The following is a 10,162-nucleotide window of genomic DNA, read 5'->3' as shown; positions in this document are numbered from 1 at the left end:
AAGAAACGAAGAGACGAAAATCTTAGTAGAGGTTGCAGGCGAGAAGTCAATGACCTATTGTTTCCCTCTCTTTTGTTAGGTAGGTCCCCTCACTCACAGTCACAGTCACAGTCACACTCTCCCTATGAAGAGTAGAAACTAATAGTCCGTTCTTCCGTTATTCATCTCCCAAACCCTACAATTTCAACCTCATTTAGGTATGAACCCTTCAATTTTAGTTCTTTTGTGCTTTTGTTTTCGTTGATTATTACACATTACACTCACCCGGTTTCTGAAAATCAAGTTTCATGAAACCCATTTCTTGCATTGCATGTTGTTATTTTCCAATCTTAGGGGTTTTCTCATTCTTCTGCATTTCCCACTTTTCTTTAGATCGTTGTTTTGCCTCTCAGAATCTTCGTAATATTTGGGTTTCATTTTAGTTTTAAGGTATTTGTTTATTTTCGTTTGGCCGTTGCCATTTTTTCAATTTGGACAACATGCACAAAATCAGCACCTTCAATCCATGTTGGCGCATGAGTGATTTGTGTGGAGTTTTAGAGAGAGAATTGGGTAGCACTTAACATAGAAAAGATGGTGGGAACTCACCTTAGGTGGTTTGGCCATGTATAGAGAATGTACGTGGATTATGTAGTAAGAAGAGTAGATCAGATGAAGCGTAGTTAAATCACCAGAGGCAGAAGATGACCTAGAAAAACTTAAGAGAAACTATTAAGATATATCTAGAGATTAATGAGTTGGATAGGGGTATGATATATGATAGAACATTATGGCGTCATTTGACTCATGTAGTCAACCCTCATTTAGTGGGATAAAGCTTGATTGTTGTTTTGGGCTCCATTCTGATGAAACTTTTAAAAAGAATCGTCACTGACCCATATTAGTTTAAATCCATTTTTGTTCACTTGATTTTGTAGTACTATACTGATTACTTATCAATAGCCAATAATGTTTGGTTGAAATGAAAATACAACTGTGCTTGACGCTAAAAATAGGAGCTTCAAGAAGCAATATGTGAAATTTTTTATTTATTGTTTAGATACATGAGGTGCTTTGTAGAAACACTGTTTGTTTTCTTCTGTTGTTACTCGGAGTGATTGTCATAATTGGTATATGACACTAACTTATATTGAAACAATACATCTAATTTTGCTTCTTCTTGCCGCGACCAGACAATGGTGTATGACTGGAATGATCTTCAGTAATGACAATGAGTTGTTGTAGAGAAATTTTTGGCAGTGCTTGTTTCATATGCATCAAATTGGCATTTGACTTAATTTTTGCCGGAAAAAATTCCATTCTTTTTGTATTTTCTTCTGAAAATGTATACAACTGTAACATATTACTGAATAATCTCTTGAAATTGCTGCTTACATATCTGTGTTTTTGGCTTTCAAATATAGTATTTTCTTTTCCGGGTTGATGGTTTAAAGTGGCATTTGTAGCAAAAGCATAGAAGATGGTGAGTGTACCTCACTTTGAAGAAGCTGTTGAGCCACCAGCTTTACCTCCATCACCTCCTGATGTGCTGTCTAGTATGGAAGCGGAACCAATAGCTCTCCCAACCTATTCTATTATCAGTAGGCCGAGTGTCGGAACCACAGGAAAACGCATACATTTGCTTGCAAATTTCTTTAAAGCTGCTGCCGATGCTACAGATGCAACCTTTTCCCAGTATAATGTATGTCAAGTGATTCTGTCATTGCAATTTCCCTTATTTGGCTTTGGCTTTGGCTTTGGCTTATTGAAGTTTTTCCAGGTTGCTGTCACTTCAGAAGATAAAAGAACTGTTGAAAGCAAGGGCATCAGGAGAAAACTGATTAATAGGCTTCACCAAACATACTCTTCTGAACTTGGTGGCAAAAGCTTTGCGTACGATGGAGAAAGAACTTTGTACACAGTGGGTCCTCTTCCAGATAATAAATTTGAGTTCAATGTATTTCTTGAAGAAACATTTGCAAGGTGGTAAACTCTGTATATGACTGTTGTAGCTTTGCCTTGATTTCTAGTGTTGAAGCTTATACTGCCTTTTTAAACTCTAGCAGCAGCACTGAGAGTTTTGGTGCTAATGGAAGCCCTCGCGAGGAAAATAAAAGGTCAAAACGTTCTTTTCAGTCGAAGACATTCACAGTGGAGATAAGTTTTGCTGCCAAAATACCCTTGCAGTCCATTGTTCTTTCCCTTAAAGGGATCGAGTCATATGCTAATTCTCAGGATGCATTGAGGGTTCTTGATACCGTACTGAGGCAGCAAGCAGCTAACAGGTACCCTTACATTCTGTAAAGATAAAACTAAAGTAGTATCTTGAAATTTTGGTGCATGAATTTAGTTATTATGTTCATGGTCTAACTTAGTTGAACATGAATCCTTTCTTTTGCGTGGAAAGAGGGTGTCTCTTGGTAAGGCAATCTTTTTTTCATAATGACTTGAGGAATTTCATCGATGTTGGAGGCGGAGTAGAAGGAGTTCGGGGTATTCATTCCAGTTTTCGTCTTACAGAGGGAGGATTGTCTCTTAATATGGGTAGGAATGCTCCCATACTTTTCATGGAATCTTGGCATCAGAAAGTTGTATTCTATTCTCACTTATGTTCTTAATGTATTTATTTCAGATGTGTCCACAACAACGATTGTAAAACCTGGACCTGTAATTGATTTTCTCCTATCCAACCAGAGTGTGAGGGAACCTCGTTATATTGACTGGGCAAAGGTGATAAACAACTAAATAAGATTCTTAACTCGGCATAAGTAATTTCCTGAAAGCATTTTTCTTTCTGGGTAATCTATAGGCCAAGAGAATCCTTAAAAATTTAAGAGTTCGTGCTACACATCGTAACCAAGAATTCAAAATTTCGGGCATGAGTGAGAAACCCTGCATTCAACAACTGTAAGTGCTTATTTTTGATGGTCAAGTGTTTATTCTTTTAACTTTAAATCTCAGAAAAGGGAAAATAAAAAGTGATGGGTCTCATGACTGGAAAAACATGAAGTTTTTTATTTCTTCGGCAGTTTTAGTATGAAGATGAAAATTGGAGAAGACAATAACACGGAGCAGACAGTGGATATTACTGTATATGAGTATTTCGCTAAACACCGTGGCATTGAGCTGACCTCTTCAGCTTACTTTCCATGTCTTGATGTTGGGAAGCCAAATCGACCCAACTTTTTGCCCCTGGAGGTTTGTTGAATTCTATGCCCGAATGAACTATATCCTTGTTCTTCTTTTGTACCAATTGTATTATTTTGCTGTAACAGTTTTTCTTTTGGATTGGTTACATCTGATTATTATTTTTCCTTTTCTGTTCTATTTGTGTAGCTATGTTCACTTGTTCCCCTTCAGCGGTATACAAAGGCATTATCTCCTGTGCAAAGAGCATCTTTAGTAGAAAAATCACGCCAAAAGCCTCAAGAAAAAATCGAAGTTCTGACAAATGTATGTTTATAGTTATTGATATGCTGTGTCTGTTTTTTAAATGATAATATATTAATTAATGCTCATTAAGATTTATAGGCTATTGGAAATTCTGGCTATGATGATGATGCTGTTCTTGCCGCATGTGGCATTTCTATTGACAAGCAATTTACTCCAGTTGAAGGTAGAGTTCTTGAGGCACCAAAGGTATGCATCAACTTGCTATATTCACATTTTTGTGTGCAGCAGAGAGTCAGAATGATAATTGAGAAAGCAGTGTAAAGGAGTTGTTTTTTTTTTTCAAATTTTGAGAATTGAGTGCACCCTAATACAGCTCTCTTTGAGACACAGTTGAAGGTAGGTAAGAATGAGGACTGCTTTCCCAATAATGGAAGGTGGAATTTTAAAACGAAGGTATTGCATTATTGTTTCACATTCAGAATGTATTCAAGAATTCCTGTTTCTTATCTCAAATTTAATTAACTAGTTCATTAGTTGATGGTTCTACATTCCCTTTTTGTAGAAATTTCTACAACCATCACATATCGGTTATTGGGCTGTTGTAAACTTTTCTAAACAATGTGATACTAGTTACATAACAAGGGAGCTGATTAAATGTGGAATGAGCAAGGGAATGGTATGTATTCTACCTTGTTCTATGTGTCATAGTATACTTATCTACCATCTTATTCTTCATTTAATTGACTGTTTCATGTTCCTGAGTATTTACACAGAATATTGAACGGCCATTTACTTTATTAGAGGAAGAAGCACAAATGAGAAAATCTAACCCTGTTGCACGGGTTGAAAAGATGTTTTCCTTGCTGCAATCAAAACTTACTGATGATCCAAAGTTGATTCTTTGTGTCTTGCCAGAGAGGAAAAACTGTGACATCTATGGTATTTCTTTTAGCAACGTTTTCCAGTGTTTCCTTTACGTTGATATTTTTATTCACTGTGTTCTTTGTAAATTTTAGGGCCTTGGAAAAGGAAGTGTCTGAGTGATGTTGGGGTTGTCACACAGTGCATTTCCCCTCTCAAGATCACTGATCAATACCTTACTAACGTACTTCTTAAAATCAATTCTAAGGTAGTAAAAGACTACTATACAACCATGTTATATTTAAATGCATAACATCTGTAGCTTATTTTGACAAGATAATGTTATGCAGTCTTAAAAAATTTGTACATATATTCCTATTACACAGCTTGGAGGAATAAATTCTTTGCTGGCAATAGAGCATTCTGGGCATCTTCCCTTGATTAAAGATACCCCAACAATGATTTTAGGGATGGATGTCTCTCATGGATCCCCTGGCCGATCAGATATTCCATCAATAGCTGCTGTAAGGCTATTTTTCTTTTTTTATTTCCCCTATTTTTGTTGTAACACAATCAAACACAATGCTATGTTATCCTTGCAAACCTGTTTTGTATTTTTGGTCATTTCTGCAGCTAATTCTAGTTATGTTGGATTTAGGTTGTTGGATCTCGATGCTGGCCTCTAATTTCGAGATATAGAGCATCTGTAAGATCACAGTCTCCTAAGGTGGAGATGATTGATTCTCTATTCAAGCTTGTGGATAAGATGAATGATGATGGTATTTTAGAAAAAAAGGATGATGGTATTATCAGGTTTGATTAAATATATTGAAATATTTCTATTTTGTACTACCTCCAACCTTCATATATAAAATCCTCTTGTAAAATTTTGTTGTCCTTTTTTATAAGACCCTTTCAAATTACAAGATGCATTAATTATTAACAAAAATATCCCTAATTAAACAGAGAGAATCAAAGGCTAATCATTTCTCTCTCTGAATAATTGAAGGATACTTTAGAAAAGAGAATATACGTTATTGACAAATTTGATATAAAAACTACTTTTCTTAGTTGTGCTTTGGAAAGGAATAGAATGACTATGTGGAGAGGGAAAGTTAAGATTTGTAGTGAAAGAAATAGTATTTGATAAAAAAGGAATATTTCACATAGGGGGGATGCATATCATTTTGAGGTTTCATCTTGTAGCCTGGGGCATACAGAAATTTTCTTAGGAGTGTTTTTTCATGCATGTCATTTTGAGGTTTCATCTTGTAGCCTGGGGCATACAGAACTTTTCTTAGGAGTATTTTTTCATGTATTTTACATCTTTCATTTCTAGTTTCTTGAAATATAATATCCAGCTTTGAGTATATTAATTTGCACTTTTATTGAGAAAGATAAAGAGATTGAAGTTAATGCACAAAACCAGAATGGAATCATCCACATACCATGAAAATTTGAAACCATGCCTGTGATCTTTATCAAACTCCGGATACCATGATAGAAACTGAGATTTGGTTGAAAATGAGAGAAATTGAAAGTGAAAATCTAATGCTTTTCGGAAATTGATTTCTAACTTTGTAAATTGTAAGTGTAGACTCTACAACAGTATTTATACATTAGTCTCAGCTTGTCAAGAAATCCATTAATCAGACTAAAACATAATCTTACAATTCCCTAACTATTTGACATTCATCTAAGAGAACAATAACAGACTTGGAATATTCTAGAGGGTAACATAATTATGCTATAATATTCTAGAAGTTCTGCATCATACAGTAAACACGGGCACTGTAGGGATATAATGACTGTATGGGGAGGGAAAATTAGTAGATTTGTAGTAAAAGAAATATTATTTGATAAAATAGGAATATTTCACATCAAGGGGAATGCATATCACTTTGAGGTTTCATGTTGTCGAATTTTTCTTAGGAGCATTTGGTCATGCATTTTGCATCTTCCATTTCTAGTTTCTTTGAAATATAATATCCAGCTTTGAGTATATTAATTTGCACTTTTATTGAGAAAGATAGAGATTGAAGTTAATGTACGAAACCAGCAATCATCGACATACCATGAAAATTTGAAACCATGCCTGTGAGCTTTATCAAACTCCGGATACCGTGATAGAAACTGAGATTTGGATGAAAATGAGAGAAATCGAAAGTGAAAATTTAATGCTTTTCGGAAATTGATTTCTAACTTTGTAAATTTAAAGTGTAGACTCTACAACAATATGAGTCTTAGCTTGTCAAGAAATCCATTAATCAGACTCAAACGGAATCTTACATGTCCCTAACTATTTGACACTCATCTAAGAAAACAATAACAGACTTAGAATGTTCTAGAGGGTAACATAATTATGCCATAATATTCTAGAAGTTTTGCATGATACAGTAAATACAAGCCCTGTAGATAAGCGACAAACGAAGAAACAACATTCAACACCACATTCATCATTGTCCAGCCTCATATATTCCATAATATACTTTTCTAATATCATGTTGAGTGCTAACATAATTTTTTTTTTTAGGGTAATCATACATGGTTATTTTTTTATTTTTTTTTATAAGTGGTAATCATACACGGTGTTTACGATGAAGGGCTTCTTGTAATGACATTCTTTATCTTTATTTGTTGTGATGTATACATGTATGATTGTATCAATTAAAATTTGAATGATATTTCATTGCAGGGAATTGCTTCTAGATTTCTATAGTTCAAGTGGTAACCGCAGACCAACTCAAATTATTCTCTTCAGGTGTCATTCTATAACTTGTTACGTTTGTTAGATATATAGTCATCTTTGTTCTTTAGGATGTTTTTGATAATGGCTATTATAATAACATCAAGAAAACATTAATGCATGGTGAGCTACTTGTATTTATTAGTAGAAATTAGGCATTGTGGGTTGCCCATATGAGATGTTCGGTGGAGTACTTAAGGGGGCTTGGTTATTCCCTCTTGATAGCTAGCTTTTAAGGGAGGGTTCCCCAAGTAGTGGCTCCCTATGAAGGGGATGACCGGAAAAAGCCGAGTAAAATGTTGCAGAGTGCCGCCGCCAAGACGTCATCTCTCAAGGGCAGTGCAGTGATAGTAACTTCGGTTTAATTTGTTGCCTAAATCCCACATCGAGTAGTATGGGATGCACATTAGAGTATTTTAAGTGGTTTTATTCTTCTGCCTTGACATCTGGTTTTTAAGGGAGGGTTCCCTAAGTGCTTTAATACATATCAGATCACTTGCTACTCAATCAAATAAGTAACAAATGATACACACAGACATTAAGTGTCTAATTTAAGGAAAGAAAACTAACATCAACCTATTGATATCTAGTTATTAGTTTATGTTGTGCTAGTATTTGATGAGTGGCTATCAAATTTTAGTTTTTTCAGGAAAATGGACTCACTTTTGGTTGCTTCAAATTCCTTCATCTCGTAAGATATTTATTCACTCTGATGTCTTTTCTTGTTCAGGGATGGAGTTGGTGAATCTCAATTTCAACATGTTTTAGATATAGAGCTTAACCAGATAATAAAGGTTGTGTGCAACCCTCCCTTTTCGTTGATCAATTTGATTGGTTGTTTCTATTTTCAAAACAAAATTACCACGAAATTTACCAAAAGAAGATCCTAATTGAATCACCAACAATAAATGATAAACTGTTATAATTACAGGCCTATAAACATATTGATGGGGATGTTCCCAAGTTCACTGTAATTGTGGCACAGAAGAATCACCATACAAAGCTGTTTCAAGCTAATGCTCTGGAAAAAAACGTTCCTCCTGGTATGCTACTTTTCTGTCCTGTACATATACAAACAATTGGGAACATTTTATCATAAATTTTCCTCTACAGGGACAGTTGTTGATACAAACATTGTGCATCCAAGAAATTACGATTTCTACATGTGTGCTCATGCTGGAATGATTGTAAGTTTTTCTATCTAGTTTCCTCACTTTTCTTTTTTAGTTATATTCCTTTTACAAGCATTAGTAGAGCATGTCGTACCAGTGAAATATCTCACCGCCAGTTGAAGTGTTGACATTTTAACTTTTAATATGCCTTTTTAATCTTTTACTCTATATATAATAGGGAACGTCTAGGCCTGTGCATTATCATGTGTTGCTTGATGAAATTGGATTCTCGTCAGATGGCTTGCAAAACTTGATCAATTCGCTGTCTTATGTGTAAGCATTCTACCTCCTTGTTTATATTATCATGTTTGACCTACCCCCAGATTGTCATGCTTACTGTCTTTTACTTATTTTAGGAACCAGAGGAGCACAGCTGCAACCTCAATTGGTATGCCATCAGAATTGTCTTTTGCATGACAATGTTTGAAATATGTTTTTTATTATTAATTTCCCCCTCCTTTTTTCTTCAGTGGCACCTATATACTATGCCCACCATGCTGCAGCTCAAATGAGAAAATTTATGAATTTTGATGATTTATCAGAAGCATCTCCAAGTCCCGATTCAGAGGGAAACATCCCCATTCAAGAGCTTCCAAAGTTACATTCAGATGTCAGGGACTCCATGTTCTTCTGTTGAGATGGAACAGTAAATTCATTTTGATTGACCAGTTAAAGTGTAAATATCTATGGGATGTACAGTTACCATAGATGTTAAGACCCAACTTTTTTTTGGTAATCTCAGTGAGGGTTGTCGGAAATATTCCTATTACCATGATTGTGGTAATATTGAATGTTTCACATTATACTAGTAGCTTTTGTGCGAACATTACTTATTTTGAAACAGTAATTTCCTCTGTCCGTCATGTAGTACTGTCACACTGATGTGAAGCCTACTTTCGTGGTTTTGATCATTTTGGTTTATGATTTCACTATTTTGGTGTTAGTTAGGATGAGAAGTGAATTACTACTAGTCTAGTACTGAGTTGAAACATTTTTCTAGATGTGAAACATAGGTGGATCTAGTGAGTGGCTTTATATTTTTTCATAAATTTCGTCAGTTGATGGCATATTTAAGGGTTTAGTATTTATCAGTATATATCCTTTGAATGCATGGTAGTTCTGAACGAATAATTATTTTTGTTTTATAAAAATGTCTGAACCAATATTTTGTAAAGGCCATATAGTGCCTTTGAGTAGTTTTTGGCTTTTTGATTTATGTCATATTTCATCAACACCATTTTTCAAGAAGAGAAAAACAGTAGTTTAAATGGCAATCATATTGAAGATTATTGCAAAAATATGATCATATAATAAACTTTACTGTATTAATTTTCTGAGTGTAAAGTAAATTAGATTAGATTTCATCTCTAGCAATACCATTTTCCAAGAAAAAGTAACAGTAATAGTTTTTTTTTTTTGACATCGTAACAGTAATAGTTTTGTAAGAGAAAAAGTAATGGTAATAGCATGACCACATAAAAAAATAGTTGGTCTTTCATTACAATTAGGTGTAAAATAAACTGTATTTGATAAGACAGTGATAAGTGAGATTATTGCTTAAAGTACATCCATACAATAGGGTGATTAAAACCTTATTGATGCTCACAAATGAATGGAAGAAGAAAAAAAAATCTTAGCTTATTTTTTCCTATCCTATTCTAATTGCGATACCTACTACATAAATCGTTCCTTTGCATTAGAAGATATAACCGTAACCACTTAGTGGATCCTCTAGTCTGCAAGTGAACCCAAATCAGAGCGAGATGGTCCGAGTCGTGCAATTGCATATGCTTCTCCCCTGCCAGCTCTTGACGCTATCACATTGTAACACAATATAAATAAATTCTGAAAATGTGAGCGATCTTCTGATGTCCATTATAAACAATTACGATAAGGTATTCAAAGAAGTGTATAGTAACTAGCTAGGCATGCATAAAAAAAATTATTTGCAACCATAAAAATGCTGAAAAATTATTGCACGGGAAAATATGATTATTCTTTGCAATTGGCT

General features: G+C 34.6%; 1 protein-coding gene across 4 annotated transcripts; it reads left to right on the top strand.

Annotated features, from left to right (window-relative positions):
• Window positions 1-17: 17 nt before the first annotated feature.
• Window positions 18-9,245, top strand: LOC11439465 (protein argonaute 16). 4 transcript variants are annotated; one of them, XM_024779948.2, is made up of 23 exons: window positions 18-197; window positions 1,446-1,681; window positions 1,760-1,962; window positions 2,049-2,264; window positions 2,387-2,523; window positions 2,612-2,709; window positions 2,789-2,886; window positions 3,009-3,177; window positions 3,316-3,432; window positions 3,511-3,618; window positions 3,763-3,825; window positions 3,935-4,048; window positions 4,146-4,311; window positions 4,389-4,501; window positions 4,620-4,757; window positions 4,892-5,046; window positions 6,929-6,994; window positions 7,710-7,773; window positions 7,911-8,022; window positions 8,093-8,166; window positions 8,330-8,424; window positions 8,508-8,539; window positions 8,622-9,245. In XM_024779948.2, the coding sequence occupies exons 2-23, from the start codon at window positions 1,460-1,462 to the stop codon at window positions 8,786-8,788; spliced, it is 2,727 nt and encodes a 908-aa protein (XP_024635716.1). In that variant the 5' UTR covers window positions 18-197; window positions 1,446-1,459; the 3' UTR covers window positions 8,789-9,245. The 4 variants fall into 4 exon arrangements, with proteins under 4 accessions (XP_024635716.1, XP_024635714.1, XP_024635715.1 ...); XM_024779946.2 differs by having other exon boundaries at window positions 2,043-2,264; XM_024779947.2 differs by having other exon boundaries at window positions 1,404-1,681; window positions 2,043-2,264.
• The last annotated feature ends 917 nt before the right edge of the window (window positions 9,246-10,162 follow it).

This window comes from Medicago truncatula, chromosome 3, assembly GCF_003473485.1.
Source record: "Medicago truncatula cultivar Jemalong A17 chromosome 3, MtrunA17r5.0-ANR, whole genome shotgun sequence".
In the NCBI taxonomy this organism is placed as follows: domain Eukaryota; kingdom Viridiplantae; phylum Streptophyta; class Magnoliopsida; order Fabales; family Fabaceae; genus Medicago; species Medicago truncatula.
This window is presented reverse-complemented; position numbering and strand designations above follow the sequence as displayed.

Excerpts from the sequence above, each read along its gene's own strand:
- LOC11439465 (XM_024779946.2), top strand. The coding sequence starts at position 1,460 with ATGGTGAGTGTACCTCACTTTGAAGAAGCTGTTGAGCCACCAGCTTTA. Across the intron at positions 2,710-2,788 it reads GTTATATTGACTGGGCAAAG|GCCAAGAGAATCCTTAAAAA; the intron begins GTGATAAACAAC and ends GGTAATCTATAG. Across the intron at positions 3,433-3,510 it reads AAATCGAAGTTCTGACAAAT|GCTATTGGAAATTCTGGCTA; the intron begins GTATGTTTATAG and ends TAAGATTTATAG.